The sequence below is a fragment of the Rhinatrema bivittatum genome, chromosome 11, assembly GCF_901001135.1.
Source record: "Rhinatrema bivittatum chromosome 11, aRhiBiv1.1, whole genome shotgun sequence".
Lineage (NCBI taxonomy): Eukaryota > Metazoa > Chordata > Amphibia > Gymnophiona > Rhinatrematidae > Rhinatrema > Rhinatrema bivittatum.
In genome coordinates this window covers 72,518,160-72,538,569 of record NC_042625.1, presented here as the reverse complement: position 1 = coordinate 72,538,569, position 20,410 = coordinate 72,518,160, and the positions used below count along the sequence as shown (strand labels likewise).

The 20,410-nt window shown below is 48.5% G+C and overlaps 1 protein-coding gene across 3 annotated transcripts in view; it reads left to right on the top strand.

The window, feature by feature from the left end:
* The window catches only part of LTBP4 (latent transforming growth factor beta binding protein 4), a 222,926-nt gene that overhangs the window by 34,962 nt on the left and 167,554 nt on the right, over window positions 1-20,410 (top strand). For all 3 annotated transcript variants that reach the window (XM_029571879.1, XM_029571880.1, XM_029571878.1), the window contains 2 exons: window positions 671-1,064; window positions 6,105-6,301. In XM_029571879.1, the coding sequence (XP_029427739.1) occupies window positions 671-1,064; window positions 6,105-6,301 (591 nt within the window). The remainder of the gene's footprint in view (window positions 1-670; window positions 1,065-6,104; window positions 6,302-20,410) is intronic.

Here is a 20,410-nt window from a genome sequence, read left to right as displayed (position 1 = left end):
GCTGGATTTTAATAGCTACGTGTGGGCGGAGATTTGTGCATGCAACCCGGCGCGCACGAATCTATGTTCGATTTTATAACATGCGCGCGCAGCCGCGCGCATGTTATAAAATCCAGGGTCGGCGCGCGCAAGGGAGTGCACACTAGTGCACCTTGCGCGCGCCAAGCCCTAGAGGAGCCCCGATGGCTTTCCCTGTTCCCTCCGAGACCGCTCCGAAATTGGAGCGGCCTCGGAGGGAACTTTCCTTCGGCTCCCCCCCCCCCAGCCCTACCTAAATCCCCCCCCTACCTTTAATTTATAAGTTGCGCCTGCCACCGGTCAGGTGTTGGTTGCGCGTGTTGGGCGATAGCCGGCCCGCGATCCCGGGCACAGCGGCAAATGGCCACAGGCTCCAGCCCCGCCCCTTTTTTTTTGAGCCCCGGGACGTGCCTTCTTCTTTTGAAAATAGGCCTGGCGCGCCTAACCTCGCCTGGATTTATGCGCGTAGGCTTTGAAAATCTGCCCCGAATTGTTTTCTCACTCATTCAAAAAATACAAATCACCATGTAGATGTTTCCAGATGAAATAATTGGCATGGTCCTGATGGACACCGTCGGTGATAAGCAAAGGATTGCAATGGAATGTCTTGTCTGCTAGATCAAATCCTTCTTGTCTTATTTTTTCTTCTCAGCTATCTGTCTTCCAAGATGCAAGAATGGAGGGATGTGCACCAAGCCCCAGTTCTGTGTGTGCAAGCCTGGCCATGAAGGCCAGCGATGTGAGCAGGTGACTGCGTCGTCCAAGCCCAGCTCTCATCTCCTTTGGCCGTTGCTTCCTGGCTCTTCCCTGGACCTTCCAACCCCTGCGTTCTCTTCCTCCCTTGTAAAGGAAGGCTCTCCCGGTGATGGCGCTCCCCTCCATGCCCTTGGTTTGACCTCGAGCGCTCCAACCATCCTGCCATCTGACCGGAGAAGTCCCACACCTGATCGAGCTCGGACATCAGGGCCCAGTACAAAATACGACACGGCTAAGAAGCCCTCCGTCACTAAGAAGAAGGCATTTTCAGTCCATTGGCAGCCACTGAAGTAAGTAGACTTGTTAATGGTCAATAGTTCCTGCTGCAGCTTAAGCTTCTACGTAAGGCCTGTATTAAGTTTGTGTCTGACCTTACACAGTCAGTGAGAACCCTGACAGGGAACTGTTCCTTGTCTGCCTTTATAGGAAACCTACTTCCTATGGAAGGAAACTGCCCAGGAGCAGTGAAAAGATAACTGCTCTTAATAAAATCTCATCACTAGAGGCAACTCAAACCAGCAGCATACAAGCCACATAGATCAAGTGACAATAACAAGGGGACAGGCTGAGCCAGTGCTGATCTTAACCCCATTTCATGCATACGTCCATACGATTTCTCCCTCCCTCGTCGATGGCAAGGACAGGCTTTTGAAGATGTCAGGGCAGTTTTGCCTTTAGTGTTTCCACATGGTCAGTTGTATGTTGCACTGGCAAGATCACGAGCTGAAGATAATTTGAGAATTTGTCCCTGAGGATGACAATTAAGGAAGCTTACAGAAACTTTGTCTACCATGAAACACTGGAAGGTTAATAGAAATGTGGTGATGGGTTGAAGTGACAATGTTATTTTAATGACCGAATTATTAAACACAATAGAAATTGGAATTTTAAAAAAGGACAAATTGGAAGTTTTTCATGCATTTTTGGTGGACATTTTAAAGTAAGGTTCTTAAAACAGGTTTTCCTTCTATTTTAACTTGAATAGCCGTGAAGAATTTTTGTGTGAACAGGATGATCCAGAGAGCTTGCTTAAGCCTTGTATCCCCCTACTGTGATTTAGGTTTTACCAGGTACAGTAGGTGAAGGAGTTCACATTCCTAAAAAGCTTATAATGTAAGTGCAGGAGTGGGACAGGGAGCTGGAACCTGTCATGCTAAATGCGAGAAGTCCAGCAGGACTGGCTCTGTAAAGAAGGTGCCCCTGAAATGGGTTTTATTAATAGCCCCTATAAAAATTCCTTTCACTCTGGCGCTAAGATTAACAGAAGGGCGAGGAGGCAGATGTTTGCAGGAAAGATTTGGCAGCATAAAGCCACGGCTCCGTCTGACAGACTGTGTATGCTGGGGTGAGCAGATTTACGGTGAAGCTCTGAGAGGGAGGCTTTTAATATTGTCTGCAAAATTAATTAGACTCCCTGCGTGCGCCACCCCTGGTAATCTTAGTGCCTGAGGCGGCGAGAAACAGCCTACCCATATTTGGTTAAAAGTTCAGATTTGTGCGTTAACAGCTCTGTCCATGCTGGTCTTGTTGGCTCGTGGGTTGGTGTCCTGTGCTGCTTTGTAAGGCTTGCGGAGTAGGTGCTCGCTGCCCTGCAGGCCGGTCAGCGAGATCAGGGCAGCGTGCTCTGTGTTGTGGCCGGTGCCCTTAAATGAATGGGGTGAGTGGCCGGCGGCTGGGCAGTTTCAGCAGTCTTCCTTTTTTTTTTTTTATATCCACAGCAGGGACCGGCGTGATCTCCACAGCCCTATGAACAGTGGCACCTCTATGGGTAATTCCTATCTTGTGCCAATAAAAGGTATTGCAGCCTGTGAAGCATCCAAATCCAGTTTACTCCATGCCCTGCTTGGCTGCTAAAAGCCTGCCTGCAGGATTTGTGCACACTCCCATGCAGAAAGTTAATTTCTATATTTAACATTTTATGCCAGCTAACCACAACACATATCATAAAATACCGTTCAGACTAGCAAAACAATCCAAGCAATCGTCAAAATCCATAAATGCAAATGTTATAAATTCATTATTCCAAAACATAGTGGAACTCTTAGGCTGAAATCCAAGAATTGATCAAAACCTAACTTTAAAGAGAGAGGCCAGTTGCCACGAGATTGCACTTTCTTCCTCACATGCATCGCTGCTAACAGCTGCCATGTCCCGGTTCACCTAAAGACCTTGTCCTCCCTTCCCAAGGCTAAGATCTGCTGCCCGTGCACGGGGATTTTAATTCTTCCCACATTCATAAACCTGGCGGGGGGAGACCGGTCAGGCTGTTTGCAGTATCACAGGAGGAGGTGGGGGTCTTGGGTGGAAGGTTCTAGTGAGGTGCGATATCCCTAGAATGACCGCACTGAAAGAGAGGGGACATCCATGTTTGTTTGACCCTGCCGGAGCTGCCTCCGTAGAGTGGCCAGCAGGGGGCCCGGCAGGATAAGGAATGGACAACGGGAGAAAGAGCAGTAAAAGACGTGGGCTCCCGCCACCAGGCTAGACATGAAATCTGATAAGAGGCAATATGGACCAGCACCAAACCCTGAGACTTGTTTCTGTTATTGTACTTCCCGTGACCTGCAACTATTTATTACCTACATTTTTTCCTTTTTTTTTTAATTGTAATCATTCTGTGCATTTCTTTGGCAACACATGTAAAATTGTCCTGCCAGTATCGTTGTCTGAGTCTGCTGGCGTTCCGGTGCTGGCACTGAGACCCATTACCAGCCTGGGGGTATCGGCTGCACAAAGATTTAAAGCCTTTTGTTAAAGAAAACAGACGCTGCATCGATTTAGGGTTTTTTGCTTTTTTGTTTTTATTAGGGTCACCGTCGCCTACTGACTGTGTGGGGTTTGGTTTTTTTTTTTTGTTTTTTTTGTGGGGTGGGGAGTGGGGCTTCAGAAGAGGTTGGTCCTTGCGGGGGGAGGGGTGACTTACATACATTAAACGAAAACAACCTGGTGTTGCAATTATATGATGTTTAACCTACAACTGTTACCGGTTTTGTTTGCATTTCTATGAAGTTTATTATGTGTACTTCATCTACTGATTGTATGGTCTGGTCTGTAGGTTTCCTTTTGTTGTTGTTTCAATAAAAACCTTTAATGACAAAAAAAAGAAGAGGTTGGTCCGCCCCATTGCATGCAGGAACTTGTAGTTTTGATTGCCCCGCAGAAAGGCAAGAACAAGTCATCCCTGCATATTGAGGGGGAGCCAGGACTGGATCAGCCTGTCCTGAATAAAATGGAGCCAGTTGGCGACTCTGCTGTAAACAACCTCCTGGCCTTGTTGCTCCCTTTTCAGGTCTTCTTCCTAGGGCTATCCAAATACATTTTCATTGATATTGCCACTTAGTTTTTGTGAATATTTGCAGAGGGAGGTGCAGCATCACATTGAGCCACTTATTTAGTGCATGTCCCTGGAAGGAGCGCCCGATGAGAGCTCTGCTGCGGAGGGGAGGATGGGTGCTTATTTTTCGCTGTCAGTTTGAAACAAATGGATGGACTGTGGCATTACCAGCCAGCTCAGTTTTATTTATTAAACTCTTTCTTTTTTCAGAACCTGTTGATCCAGACCTGGTTTTACCCCAGTGTAGCTCTGATATTTTCCATAAGAAAAGAAGGAACCACCGGTCCCCGCATGCAGTGGAATCTAAAACCAGGACTGGGTCCTGCCTCTTCTGATTCCCTCCCTCCCTCCTTCCCCCTCCCCCTCCTTCCTCGAAGAACAAAAATGGGCCAGTGAATGACCCTAATGAGTTGGGGTTGCCCTGCCTTTTCCCCCTACCCCACTTCCGGAACGGTGCGTCTACCATGCAAACGGGTGATGTCGCCTGGCGGCGCTGACACAAAGTTCTCTCAGAGCCCAGAGAAGCGTAGAAGATTTTTCTGAGCATATGTGGGTGCCCCTGCGCAGTCCTCTCTAAGTCTTTTTTTTTATTCCCCCCCCACCCCCACACACATCTTTCTTCCACAACATGGCTCTCAATAGTGCCCCCATGCACCATTCTGAAAATCTGAATACCCTGCTGCCTGTTGCGCGTAGTTGCCCATGCATACCTCCTCCCCTCTCTCCACATGAGAACAGTGCCCCTGAAAAAGCAGTGTGCGACCCTCCCAGGAATCCTGAGCTGTGAGCTCATTGCAAAGCTGCCTTCCTGGGCCAAGAGGAAATGCGAGATCCAGACCCATTTATCGTCCAGGAATAACATTTCCTGACAGTTCCCGAGCGAATGCGGCCACCCTGATAGCCCTGTGCCAGGGTTGAGGTCGCTGACCCCTGGAATATGATAAAGTGAGCTCTGGGCCTCTCATTATTGCTGTCTCAAATGGGTCCAAGGGGCTCTTTTATATTAAGCACAGAGTGAGGGGTTTCCTGCCCCAGATTCCCTGGTTACGTTGATCTGGTCATGGGCAAGGGAGGCAGTTTGATTATAGATGCCTGCCTTTATGTGTGCCTGGCTTGCGGGGCAAGGGTGGAAGAGCACCAAGAGAATATAACTCTTTAGTCTTCTTGCACTACGGAGTGGCTGGGTGTTGACCATTCCTGCGAGCACTCGTGGCGTCGTGTTTGCCCAGAGCCCCCACTTCTCTACTGCCTCTATGCTGCCTTTCATAACCCTCATACCAAGATGGGCCGTTTGTGAAGGGAAGGGTATTTGAGGAATGTTGAGCTCTCATGGCATTTGGTGTATGTGGGGTTAGAGATGGTACAGTGTAAATATTTCAGGTGGCCTGCACCACCCCCATTCTTGGCCCAGAATGTTTCGTTATTTCTGCCCGCAGTGCTTTTGTACAGCCCAGCTCCATGTAGTTATGAGTGCCCTGCCCGAAAGAGCTTACAGGTTTCTCTCCCTGGGGACATTACTGCCCTAAACCCTGCATGAGGAAGTGATGTTCCCGTCAAATGTAGATGACGTCGTGCAGTCAGCATCTAAATGTATGTTGCTTTAAGTCTGCTTAAAGCGTCGCTAGATATAATCGGCAGTCATCAAAAATCAATAAAAACCAGTAAAAACACGTGGTATTTGCTTTTGGCTATTGATTTCTGATGACCCCTTATTGTATCTATGGATGCTTTAAGCAGACCTAAGACACATACAATACGTGCAGTCAACGTCTAAATGTATGACTCACCTACATTTGATGAGATCATCACTTACTCAAGGTATAGAGTGGATTTTTTTCTTATTTAGTTTTAAGTTCACTCTCAGCCTGTCTTTTTGGAAACAGTTATTGTACTGACAGAAGAGCAGGTGAGGGAGGGCTTCACTTTGTTACTGTTTTACTAAAACGTAATTCCGTCAGTATTTTAATTATAAATCTTTTTGTCTTTTTATTTTCAGTTTGCAAGAGCTTCAGTCTGTCCTGCAGCGGAAATCGGCTGGAAAGTTGGATAAAATGGCTGTCTTGCTGTCTGAGCACATTAAATCAAAACAGAATGAGCTATCCAAGGAGGGCCTGCAGTGGCCAGGCCTCAGCAGAAAGGTCCTGCGTACCCCCCGAGGAGAATACACCATCGAGAGAGACAGCTCGCCTGCCGGTAAGTCTATGCCACCTGGCCCCTGTGGAAATCAATATTACCCACCGACCTGGTTACAGATGTGGAATATATAGACAGTACACAGGGACCTTCATTTTCAGAGTTTTTTTTTATTTTTCTGGGGAATTTAGCAGTGTTTATTATAATGAACAAAAATGGGAGAAAATCAGTGGAAAAGGGATTGATTCTATTGGGTTCCTTTTGAGTGCAGGTCAGGGTCTGTTGCCCCACTCGCTGTCACCTAAGGCTAATCTTGTGGGTGAGCCCCCTAGAGCAGCCTGTGCAAGACTTTCAGAATCGCTCCTGCCCTTCCCACCTCCATACCAGAACTACATGAAAAAGCAATGGCCCAGCAGGTTAGAGTAACGGGCTGGCAGACTCCTTTCAAGCTCTGCCTCCGTCACTGACCTTTGCTATGACCTTGGGCAAGGTTCTCCCTTCCTGCTAGATCAGCCCAGATGAGTGGTTTATGCCAGCTTTTTAAATATAATTATCTAGTATTCTGCTTTTTCCCGAGATGGTCTCACGGTGGATTATAATCAAAGTTAAACTGAACTACAGTTACAGTGGCATTAGTCTCAAGGCGGAGTGCAAAATCAAATTTACAGTTGCAGTGCATTACAACTTCCAATCAGAATAAAGAATTTTGAACACGAGAGGGCATTTGTGCAAATTTAAGAAATGAGGTAGATTGTGAGTAATTCTAGGTTGTAGCAGTGAAACAGAGGAGAGGTAGGCTGAGAGTAGTAGTCGTCTAGTAGATAATCAAAGATATATTTATTTTATTTATTTTATTTATTTAAGGTTTTTCTATACCGGCATTCATGATAAGATCATATCATGCCGGTTTACATATAACAGGGGGTGCAAAAACTGTTCTTTTAACAAGTGCAACGGAAGCAAAAGTTACAATAAAACAAGGTTGTAGAACTGGGAGAGGAAGGAAATAAGGATAGTAGCGTAAAAATTTACAGAGGTAACTTATTTACATTGTGCAGTGATGTCTCTTTATGGATATTAACATTGTGCAGTGAGGTCTCTCAATGGATATACTAGTTAGGAGGACTAAGAAGGCAGGTGCGAGAGTACAGATGCCTTTCGATGGGCAGGTACGCAGTTCAGGCAAAGTAAGCATCCTGAGTACGAAGCTTTGTGGTGTCTTTGATCAAAGGTTTCAGTTGTCAGGTTAAAGAACAGAAAGGCTCTGCCAGCAGCCGGAGACGGAGAACACCACGTTTCCAGTCCCTACATGGCTGGTGGCAGCAGTGGCACAGCACAGACGCTTAACCAGTATTCTCTCATCAGCAGATGGTAGGACAAGTGCTAAACTGATGGCAGTAGAATTTTGGGTTCCCGGGATTGGACCTTTGTCTATCCTCAGCTGATAAGGGCAAATTGATGCTCCCAGAACATCAGTCTCTGGGCGACATCGCTTGATGTTAGCAAGGTACTAGACTCCTAAGGCGTTGAGCCCTAAGGTAGTGAGGGGCTTTCTCTGCCCCCCCCCCCCCCCCGTCCTTTTCCTCTACCCTCCCCAAACTACCTCTGGTCTTCCCTCTAAAGGTTCTTCACAGCCCATAGATAACATTTCAGTTGGGGGGGAAAAAAGAGTGTAACTGAGTGTTCCCGTAGCTTTTCAGGCCATGGCATCTCCCGAGATGAGATGTGAGGCGGCTGGGGCTCTTCCAGGGTTGCTCTCAAATGATTTGGAGAGGAAAGACGTGAAACCTAGGATGCAGAGAAAGATTGAAGCTTTGGCGGAAGACGGAGGGCTGGCTTACTGGATTTTAAGTTTATTTATTTTATTTATTTAAAGTCTTTTATATACCGAAGAATAGCAGTCTGCCTTCTCTCCGGTTTACAGTATAACAACTCCTATAACAGGACTATAACAGGACTGTGGTTCCCTATGGAGACTCCTCACTTTGTCATCTTGCTGAGTGTCTTTTATCCCTAGACCTCTCAGAGGTATATTTCAGGGAGGATCACCAGAGATTCCTTCGTTTTTTGTATTCTGGATGAATATTTTCATATTGAAGCCTTACCTTTCAGAGTCGCCACAGTGCCGAGGACATTATCTAAGATGATAATGGTCGTGGCAGCCTTCTTGCACAAGGAAGATGTTCTGGCTCATCCATACCTGGACAATTGGTTCATCAGAGCCAAGTCACTGCAAGAGTGTCAGACAGCTTTGGCCAGAGTGGTTCAAGTCCTAGAGGAGCTGCGTTGTGAATTATGTAAATAGCGAGCCTTGTCTGTCCTAGTCCTTAGAGTACCTAAGTGCTCACTTCTTGACTCAGGAAAGGATAGACAAATTATTCTTCCAGGTGCAGACTTTCCATACTTTCAAAATCCCACAATGGGGGATTATCTTTAACTTCTGGATTTGATGGTGACCACCTTATGAGTTGGTTTCATGGGTCAGGGCTCACATGCATCCCCTCCAGTCATTCCTGTTGAAACAGTGGTCCCTGAAATGGAAGGATTTTAAGATATCTGTTTTTCCACTTTCAGTGAGCGAGAGCTTGGTGTGGTGGGCTACTTCATGAATCTATTGGAAAGGAATGGATCTGGAGTCTCACAGTTGTATTCTAAGCATGACAGACATGAGCCTGGTGGCTGGGGTGCTTAGTGGTCAAGTGGCCTAGGGTCTGTGGTCCATGACCAATTGGAAACCAGGGCCATCAGGCTAGCTCTGGTGCCAGGTCCTGCCTTTAGTGAAGGGAGTGGCAGTTTGGTACTTTCAAACAATGGTAGCCTATGTCAATAGACAGGGAGGCACTCTGAGTGCAATTATGGCTCAGAAAATAAGTCTTTTGTTTGCTTTGGTGGAACAGAATCTTCATCTGTTGGCAGCACACATTGCAGGAGTAGAAAATCTTCAGGCTGACTTTCTGAGCAGGAATGCGTTGGATCCCAGGGAGTGGGAGCTCAGCCAGGAGACCTTTCAGTTGGTAGTGAACTGGTGGGGCAATCCTCACATGGGCCTAACGGCATCTTGCAAGAATGCCAAAGCCGTCAGGTTCTTCAGTTGCAGGAAGGAGAGGAGGTTTCAGTAGAATTGACGATTATTTAGCTGTGGTCAAGGGACAAGCTTCTATGTTTTCTTGCCTTGGCCTCTGATAGGCAGGTTAGGAAAATAGAGGACCATTGGTCACCAGTTGTTCTAGTGGCTGACCAAGAAAACCTTGGTATATAGATCTAGTGAGACTGACCTTTGGCACCCTTCTCCAGTTGTCATGCTTTAAGGAGGTGTGAGCCCTTGGACCACTGTTGGATTGGTGCAGCCGTGTTCGTGCAAGCATGGATTAGACTCCAACAAGTGGCATCTGAGGTGTTGCAGGCTGTGGTCGATGCAGACAGACTAGGCAGACGCAAGGAGTCAGCCGAGGTCGGGGCTGGCAGTGTTCAGGCAGAGATGAAGACTGGCTACAGTCAGGGCTGGCAGAGTTGAAGGCAGGCTGGTTCAGAATCAAGAGGACAATCTGAAGGCAAGGACAAGCAGGAGCAGAGTAGGTGGGAATCAGGACGGGCAAAGCAAGAAGCAGGCAAGGTACTGGAACGGAGGTAGGAACATGGCAAACAGGCAGGCAGATGAGCATTAACAGGAGTCAGGATCAAGAGTGAAGACACCACCTAGGCAGAGGTATCCAAAATGACCTGTTGCTGAGGCACTGGCTCACTGCACCAAACTCCCTTATATCCAGGGAGAGCGGTAATGTCATCAGTTGGCACCCACAGGAAGTCCTGATTGCAGGCCTATGTAAAAGCTCAGGAGCTGCAGTCTGCTTCCTAGTCAGAGCCACTGGATGCAGCACGGAGTCAAAAGCCTGCAGTCAGGGGGCACCGCTGGAGAGGTAAGAGGCATTACCCTGACTTCCCTCAGACAGAAGCCTCTTTTATGTCAGAGAGGATCCAACTCCATTTTGTCTTATGGCTTGGTCCTTGAAATGTTTTGCTTGCATAGGAATAGATCTCCTTCGGAAATGATCTCTGTTTTATTGAAATCTCATAAAAATTCAACCTTGTGGACTTATGTATGGTTATAATGCCTTTTTGAGGTCTGTTGGAAGGCCATCTATCTCACCTTGGTGGGCAGACAGTACCATTTTTTCCCTTTTTGTGAAAGGGTTTAGAGAAGGAGTTAGCCCTTAACTCTTTCAGAGTTCAAGTGATACACGTATCATTTTCCTTTGTGGTGTGTTTCAGGACTGTGGTTCCCCAGTGGGATCGTAATCTGGTACTTGATACGCTAGTAGGCCTTCCTACTGAGACTCTTAAATGTGCTTTCTTAAAAGATCTCATGCTTAAAATGGTATTTTTGGAGGCTATTTGCTCCGCTGGGTGGGTGTTGGAGTTACAGGCCTCATCTTGTAGAGATCCTTATCTAGTATTCACAGCAGAGTCTGTGTTTTGCTCAGTGTCCAGGATTGTTTCACCGATTCACTTCAGTCAGACGATTTTGCTTCCAGCCTTTGCAAAGGTGGATTGCCATGGGAAAAATAGGTCTTAGATGTTTGTCGGGTTCTCTCCTTTCCTTGAATCTTGCTAATCCAGTCCAGGACTCTCTCAGGAATTCAATGACTGCAGGGTTTTTTTTTTGCCTGTTGCTGCTGAAGAGATTTGGGTTTCCCAGAACATCACACTCCTTGCTTCTTAAGGAGAGCCTGAAGCTTATCTCAATCTGTTTCCCCATCTATCCTGATGGAATATAGAAAGAGGGGTTACTTGGAGGGTTCTCTAAAGTTGCAACTTGTTTGTTCAGAAATTTTTTATTTTTTTGGAAGGGGAGTCTTATTATACACTGCTTTGTCATAAGGCTACTGTCTGTGTTGTACCACTGCTAATATCAGTGATGTCACTGAAAAAGTTGTTCTGTGTCTCCGTCTGCTGGCAGGGTATTATAAACTCAAGCATCTGGACTGGTCTAGCAGGATTCAAGGAAAAGAAATTAACAGGTAAGATTAAATTTCACCTTTTTAGTCCACTTTTCACTTAACAAAACTGGCCTTATAAAATCACTGTATGTGTGTCCAATACCCACCCCTTAATTACTTTTGAAGCATTCATCCAGTTTCTTTCACATTTCCACTACAGACCGCAAAACATTCAGTTACCTCTGGTTCACACTTTTCATGTCTCCTTATGCTTCGATGCTTGGAATTACTTCTTGTTTTTTTTCCTTTAGGGAAATAGGCCAATTTAGTTAACTTCATGGTCAGAGCACGTTATGATGTAATTGAGCAATTTTAATGATGCCCTGCTATTGGTTAGTGCCTATGGCCACAGGCTGCCTTCAGTTCTTGCCTAGTCTCCCATAGGGAAAACCCACATCTAATGTTTAATGATGTATTGTTACATAAAAATGAACGTAAGAAACCTTGTCATAAGCACGTGCACATTTCTGTTCCAAAGAAGGAAACTTATCTTGAAATGTTCATCTCCTTGCTATCTCCTGGTGCCTTTGGTGCCTGCTTAGGCTCTTGAGGGAAGGGGCCCGTGTACTCATGCAGAATGCAGTAACTAAACTGCAGGGTTGTCGCCATGTTTGCGGAACCACTTTGCCTAGACCGTGAAAAGCACTTCCACCCTCCTGTCGTATTTCAGCCACAAAGGTCCCACGGGGGCTCCAGGCTGCTCCCCTTGTGCTATTAGTACCATAGACGGGGGCCATTTGAAGGGGCAGGCCAGAGAGACGCTTCTCTGGGGTGTCAGACTTGGGGGTGGGGTGGGGGGTGGGTTCTATACTGTCTCTATCATCATTATAGAGGTGGCAAAACTGAGCTCCTATGCATCATAGTAGTGGGTCCCCGCAGCATAAGGACATAAGATTTGTCATCCCGGGTCAGACCGAGGGTCCATCGAGCCCAGTATCCTATTTCCAACAGCGGCCAAGCCAGGCCACAGGTTCCTGGCAGCATCGATCCCATGCTGCGATCGCGCAGTAATAAGTGGTGGCCGTTTCTCAAGCTTCTCTTCCAGGCATTTGCCCAAAACTTTTTTTTTTTTTTTTTTTAAACCCTGCTCCACCAGCTTAACCCCCAGCCTGCGACTCTGGATGGGAACCCCCCCCCCCCCCCCCGGGTCCCAGTTACAATCCTGGCTTTAGACCCTAGGGCCCTGTGCCGTACTGCTCTACGGTACCTGTCTCTGGAAGCTTTTCCGTGGGCATTGAGGCAATGTGTCGAAATAAAAGGAGGCAAGCAAAGTATCATCACTGGGCCGGCAACATATCGGGCTCAGAGCCAGCCTAGCCCCACATGGCCACAGGCAGGGGTTGATTTCAGTGGCAGGAAGGTCTTAACAGGCTGGACCCTCAGGCTGGGCCAGGCTTTGACTAAAAATGAAAATACGAGTTGCTGATAAGATTCTGGGCAGCAAGTTCCCAGGCTGGGTATGTTTGTGCTATGGGCCTGCCGGTTTTGTTTTTTTTCTGGTGCATGAAATCCGCTATTGTGTGGCTGCACTATCAGGCTTTCGGCCAGACCCTTACGGACCGTCTCCACCCAGGGCTTGGTGTTATATCTGAGAGCACACTTCCAGGGCTCATCCGCTTCTTTCAGCTGTGCCCTTAAGTCACAGCTCGCACAGTCTCTCTGTGTACTCTGCCCCGGCCATGCACACCATTATTCATCCGCTGCTTCCCAGCTTCCTAGTGCAGCAATTTCCTGCCTTTTCTAGCTCAAGGCACACCTGTATTCATAGCAATATTGTGTGGCACCACCAGCCTCCGTGGGGCTGGCAGTGCAGACATGGAGAGGACTCGTATGGTCAAAAGAAGAGCTAAGAAAGGACTGAAAGCCCCACCAGTATCTCTACAAAATGTTAAAATGAAGAGAGAGAGAGGGGGGGGGGGGGGAGGCCCATTCCCTCTATATACAGGTGCAGGGGAAAGGAGAAATCAGTGCACTGCAGGCATCCAGTTCTGTTAAGAACTTAAGCACCAGGCCATAGGTCTATTGAGCCCAGGATCCTGTTTCCGACAACGGCCAATCCCTAAAAAGTGGGTCCAGTTCATTGCTGCTCACTGCCTATGACATCCTGAGCCACCTGGTTAATAACTCTCTATCGATGCTTCTTCCATAAAAAGAGAGAGTTTGGAGAAGTTTAAGCCCAGCTAATGCTAGTCGCCTTCAGCAACAAATTCCACAGCTCGATTGTGCTTTGAGTGAAAAAGAGCCCGGTGCGAGGTTCTAGGTTGGCTGCCAGAGCTCCTTCACTGCTGCTGCTGCTCCCAACACTCAGTGAGTCGCATCCGGCGCTGAGTGCACACTCTCTGTCTCACTCAGCCTGGAAGGACTCAAGTGAGGAAGCTCAGAAGGAGGTAGATGAAGTTGTGCGTGGCGTGGCTCTCCATGGCCCCGCAGGCACACTCCAGGGCTCATGCTGGGGCCTGGAAAGGAGCGCCTGCGTGTTCAAGAGCCACTCCTGATGATTCATGCTGCTACGAAGCGCTAAGAGCAGAGCCCGGCTACGGGCCTGGATCCGAGCTTCATGCAGTGGTGCTCTTTCCGTGGCACGCCCGATCAGGACCGAAGGCGCACGGATTGGGAAACACTGCCTTGGTGCTCCTCACTCTCCTTTCTTAGACATCAAAGACCTCGTCCTCTTAAATAATCTTTTCCCCCACCTCATTGACCTTGATGGACTTCGGTGCCATCCCCGTTTTACGTAGAAGAATGTTCGCAATACACAAAGGACAAAATTATCACTGCATGAGGCAGAGGGTTGTGAGGGATGCCAAGGGGAGATGGTACATCAGTAGATTGCAGTGCTGCCGAGACCCCCTCTGAAGAGTGCTGAGGTTGAAGCTCTACGAGAGTACCAATCCCCCCCCCCCCATCTCTGTCAAACTGCGGTGACTCACCCAAGGTCGCACATTGACAGAGATGGGGGGGATTGGTACTCTCGTAGCGCTTCACAGCAACATGAATCATCAGGAGTGGCTCTTAATCACGCAGGCATAACCAGGGCAGGGTCATACTTGAGAAATATGCACCCAACCACCTCTGGGATGTTGGAGGGCTTCCAAAGGAGCAAGGACCAGAAGGAACAGGGTGGTGGTGCTTGTTATGCTCTTACAATTGGGTAATCTGAGATGTGGATATAGCGGTAAAGCGACTCGTCACAGTAAGAGTCTGAGACAGGGCCAAGGATGAGAACTGAGGCCTAGGAAGGTCAGACGTTGTTAATGATCTAGGGGATTTGAACTCAAACCTGGTGACCTCATTCCACCTCCTTCCATGGACACGTCACCCTGTCACCGTGTAGCACTGTGCCTCTCTGTCTGCCTCCTCCTCCTCCTCCCTGCGTCTCTCCTGTATATCTCTGTGTCTTAGTTGCTAAGAGCTTTTGTGGAAGGAGGGGGGCTTTGCTTACCTTTGCTCAGAGGTCGGTGCCAGGCCCTGGGAGACCATTCCACAGGATTGTCCAAGAGCAGGCAGGACTCCAGTACCTCCCAGCTATTGTTACCCTTTCCAGGAGTATAATCACTGCTGGCCTCCATCATGAGATCATGCATCCACTATTTTCTTAATGCAAACAGTCAAAAGACCTGGATATGATGCGTGTGACTCTGCCACTGCCCAATCTGCGTTCTTTCTGTCTGCAGACTCATCAAATAAAAAAAAAAAAAAATCCACATGCAGTTTGGCAGCAAGGAAAAAAGGACTGGAGGCCTCAGTGGAAAAGTTAGAGATACAGAGCCTGTCCTCTCACGACAGGGTTGAGGGAAGGGGTGCAGGGATGCAGAATCTGTCACCTCCAGGATCAGGGATGGGCACAGGAATGCAGAGTCTGGCACCTTTAGGACTGGAGGGCTCGTGCTGGGTGCAGGGATACAGAATCTGCCACCTCCAGGACTGGAGGGCTCAGGGGATGGATGCAGGGATATAGAGCCTGTCTCCTCTAGGACTGGAGGGCTCAGGGGATGGGTGCAGGGATACAGAGCCTGTCACCTCTAGGACTGGAGGGCTCAGGGGATGGGTGCAGGGATACAGAGCCTGTCACCTCTAGGACTGGAGGGCTCAGGGGATGGGTGCAGGGATACAGAGCCTGTCACCTCTAGGACTGGAGGGCTCAGGGGATGGGTGCAGGGATACAGAGCCTGTCACCTCTAGGACTGGAGGGATCAGGGGATGGGTGCAGGGATACAGAGCCTGTCACCTCTAGGACTGGAGGGCTCAGGGGATGGGTGCAGGGATATAGAGCCTGTCTCCTCTAGGACTGGAGGGCTCAGGGGATGGGTGCAGGGATACAGAGCCTGTCACCTCTAGGACTGGAGGGCTCAGGGGATGGGAGCAGGGATATAGAGCCTGTCTCCTCTAGGACTGGAGGGCTCAGGGGATGGGTGCAGGGATACAGAGCCTGTCACCTCTAGGACTGGAGGGCTCAGGGGATGGGTGCAGGAATACAGAGCCTGTCACCTCTAGGACTGGAGGGATCAGGGGATGGGTGCAGGGATACAGAGCCTGTCACCTCTAGGACTGGAGGGCTCAGGGGATGGGTGCAGGGATACAGATGCTGTCACCTCTAGGGCTGGAGGGCTCAGGGGATGGGTGCAGGGATACAGAGTCTGTCACCTCTAGGACTGGAGGGATCAGGGGATGGGTGCAGGGATACAGAGCCTGTCACCTCTAGGACTGGAGGGCTCAAGGGATGGGTGCAGGGATACAGAGCCTGTCACCTCTAGGACTGGAGGGCTCAGGGGATGGGTGCAGGGATACAGAGCCTGTCACCTCTAGGACTGGAGGGCTCAGGGGATGGGTGCAGGGATACAGAGCCTGTCACCTCTAGGACTGGAGGGATCAGGGGATGGGTTCAGGGATACAGAGCCTGTCACCTCTAGGACTGGAGGGATCAGGGGATGGGTTCAGGGATACAGAGCCTGTCATCTCTAGGATTGGAGGGCTCAGGGGATGGGTGCAGGGATGCAGAATCTGCCACCTCCATGATCTGAGGGATCAGGGATGGGCACAGGGCCTGCCATCCCTAGGACTGGAAGGCTTCCTTTTTCTGTCAGTAAAATAGCATTTTACGCAGGAAAATCAGAGTTTTCATTATTGCTCAGCCTGTCGGCAGGTAAAAGTATGCACCTTTATCAACAATGCACATGCTTTTATCCACAAAATGAAGAAATGGTCTGGGAAGTGGAGACTGGAATAACACTGTAGTTTTCTATAATCAAAACTATGCTCAGTTTCCAATGGAACACTTGTCCCCAGAGAAAGCAGACACAATCTTTGTGGATAATATTTCTGGGGGCAGTAATCGGAATAAAAGCCTTTGCTGTCTTTTGCTTTTAATTATTTTTGCAAATCCCATAGAATTTGCACTGATTCGGGCAGTTTTGATTGCTCCCAGAGCTTGGTAACTTCTAGGATTGGAACTGGTCACAGGGATTTTGTACCCCCCTTCTCCTCCGGATTCGGAGGTGCAAGGTCAGGCCATTAGTCTCCAGGTTAGAAGTTCAGATTTGGCCTAGGTTACTCCTCTCTTGGGCTTCTCCTCTGTCTGATGCTCTTGACCTGCTAATCTGCGCTGCGCTGCCTGTAATTTAGGTGCCCACTCTCCTGCCACCATGTGGAAGAGGGGCTCTTGATTTGCATGAGGCTCCCATGATTCCTATCGGCCAAACTCGGGGACTCCCGAATGAGGTCAGAAAAGGAGAACCTAACCGTCGCTAGCTGCCCGTTTTACAATTGCTACATGGTGGAAGTCTAATCCCCGTATGGATTATTGGCATAATCACTGTCTGACCTTGAGGAGCTGCGCTATGACCTTAGAGGGGAGAACTTTAAATATGATAAGACCCGGGGCATCTACCATCAGTATCAGAAGGCTTCACGGTGTCATTGAATTTGTATTGTTCCCTGTTGAGTAAGTCTGTGATGTTTGCCATCTAAGAAAAAAAAAAAAAAAAGAACCTGCTAACCCCACTCCATGTTGGCACCTATTTAACAGCCCATTAATTATCCATCTGATAGGAGACGAGCAAGGGGAAGCAGCTTCACTCCCTCGGAGCCCTGCCTCTTCCCCCCCACTCCATAGTGAATCCCAGGCTGGTGCGTGCAGTAACCCTCTTAGACCTGGCTCCCATATTCTCTGTCTCTCCCCCCGACCTTCCCCCCACACACACTTCTTTCTCCCTCGCGCACACATAGAAGCATTAATAGCAGCTGTTTCTGTCCTTAATTTGTACCGTGTGGGGTAGTCTGGTACCATAATGGCTAACAGGCATCGCTCAGCAGAGCTGGGCTGAGGATGCAGGGAATACCCGCAGGAGGCCGGAGAAGGGCTCGGGGGTAAAAAAAACAAAACAGGTTGGACACACGGAAACCATTTTAATCGCCAGTGTAGTGACACATGACGCGGGGTAGGGTGACTGGTGGCTCCTGGACTGATGCAGTCCAGGCTTTTTAGCCCATCAGCCAGCAGGAGACGCCGCCTGCAGACCTGCAGGTATCTTGGTCCTCATGTGGACAGAGAGGCTTCCACCCTCGCTGAAGTTCTGTTTCCAGTGCATTCGCCCCGGACCAGCTTGGTAACCCAGCATCCGCGATGGGGGAGACTTCCTGCCTTTCTCCAGCAAGATAAAGCCCGCTGCTGTCTCTGCGCGAGGAGGAAGCCCAGAGCTCTGCTCCTGATGCCGTATGGCTGGCTGCGTTCCCTGACCCACAGCTTTTCCCTCTTGGGGGAAATCTTTTTTTTTTTTTTTTTTTTTACAAGCACTGAAACAGCTGTTACAATACAAAGGGGCTTCGGAAGGAACAGGGGAAGCTTTGGAGATTAGAAACAGCACAGACACAAATGGCTTCAGCCCCAGAAAGAGGTTTTGAAAAGCCTCTCCTCTGGGAGCGTGCAGCGCTTTGAATGCTGACAGTGCTGCCTTATAAATCACGGTTCTGGGGCTGCAGCGGCACTGTGTGTGCTGGCGGCACTTTTCAAATCGTCACTGGGCGGTAACTGTGCACTGCTGCATTAGCCGAGGGGGTGGGGAAACTTAGGGTGCCATGCAACATTTTTCAAAGGGGGAACGGAGGGATGATTATTTCTTTTTTTTTTAATGACTCGGGACCCTGCGCCTGGCTCTGTGCTGTTGCTGCTCTTCCTCACCCCAGCAGCCATGCTTCTTTGCAGTGATGGATTCTGTCCTCTGTCGCCCCCCCCCCCCCCCATCGGCACTATCAGTGCAGATGCTGTGCTGCCACCCCCTCTTTAACATAAGAGCATAGGATACTGGGTCAGACCAAGGGTCCATCAAGCCCGGTGTCCTGTCTCCAACAGCGGCCAATCCAAGTCACAAGAACTTGGCAAGTACCCAGACATTAAATTGATCCCATGCTATGAATGCCAGCAACAAGCAGTGCCTATTCTCTATTGATTTATAGCAGTTTATGGATTTCTCCTCCAGGAATTTATCCAAATCTTTTTTTAAACCCAGCTACACTAACTGCCTAAACCACATCCTCTGGCAATGAATTCCAGAAATCAATGGGGCATTAAGTGTGAGAATTTTAAAAGACAGGAAACAAAGTAGGATTAAATGGTCTGTTTTCACAGTGGAAAAAGGTAAGCAGTGGAGTGCCTCAGGGATCTGTACTTGGACTGGTGCTTTTTAATATATTTGTAAATGATCTGGAGAGGGTTATGACACAAAATTATGCAGAGTAGTTAAATCTCAAATGGATTATAATAAATTGCAGGACCTTGCGAGGCTGGAAGATTACGCATCCAAATGGCAACTGAAATTTAATGTGGACAAGTGCAAGGTGTTGCATATAGGGAAAAATAACCCATGCTGTAGTTACACGTTAGGTTCTATATTAGGAGTTACCACCCAGGAAAGAGATCTAGGCTTCATAATGGATAATACATTGAAATTGTCGGTTCAGTGTGCTATAGCGGTCAAAAAAGCAAACAGAATGTCAGGAATTGTTAGGAAGGGAATGGCAAATAAAATGGAGGATGTCATAATGCCTCTATATCGCTCCATGGTGAGACCACACCTTGGATACTGTATGCAATTCTGCTCGCCGCATCTCAAAAAAGATATAGTTGCACTGGAGAACGTGCAGAGAAGGGCAACCAAAATGATAAAAGGGGATGGAACAGCTCCCCTATGAGGAAAAGCTAAAGAGGTTAGGGCTGTTCAGTTTGGAGAAGAGTCAGCTGAGGGGGGATATGATTGAGGTTTATAAAATCATGAAAGGACTTGAATAGGTAAATGTGAAACAGGTATTTACTCTTTCAGATGATAGAAGGACTAGAACACTTCATGAAGTTAGCAAGTAGCACATTTAAAACATCAGAGAAAATAAGTTTTCACTCAAGAGGTAGATCTTTAAAAAGTACACCGGATTTTATAAAATCCAGGGTTGGCGCGCACAAGGCTGCGCAAAATTGGCAGCCTGCGCGCGCCGAGCTGCGCAGCCTGCCTCCGTTCCCTTGGAGGGAACTTTCCTTCCGCATCCCCCCCACCTTCCCCTCCCTTCCCCTACCTAACCCACCCCCCGGCCCTACCTAAATCCCCCCCCACCTTTGTTGGGCAAGTTACGCCAGCTTGAAGCAGGCGTAACTTGCGCGTGCCGCCTCGCATCCCCCGGCACAGGCCGCAGTGACAGGGGACTCGGGACCGCCCTCCTGGACCGCCCCCGAACCGTCGCCATGCCCCCAGACTCGCCCCTTTTACGAAGCCCCAGGACTTACGCACGTCCCAGGGCTTTGTGCACGCCAGTGGCCTATGCAAAATAGGCGCGCCGGCACGCGAGTGCCCTGCGTGCGTAAATCCGGGAGGATTTACACTCGCAGGGCTTTTAAAATCTAGCCGTCAGTGCAGAGTTAAGCTCTAGAACTCATTGCCAGAGGATGTGGTTACAGCAGTTAGTGTAACTGGGTTTAAAAAAGGTTTGGATAAGTTCCTAGAGGAAAAATCAATAAACTGCTATTAATCAGTAAGGAATAGTAGCTTGAGATCAATTTAATGTTTGGATACTTGCCAGGTATTTGTGACTTGGATTGGCTACTGTTGGAAACAAGATGCTGGTCTGACCCAGTATGGCATATCTTATCTTCTTAAAATTTTCTCTGATTTGTTTTAAATGTGCTACT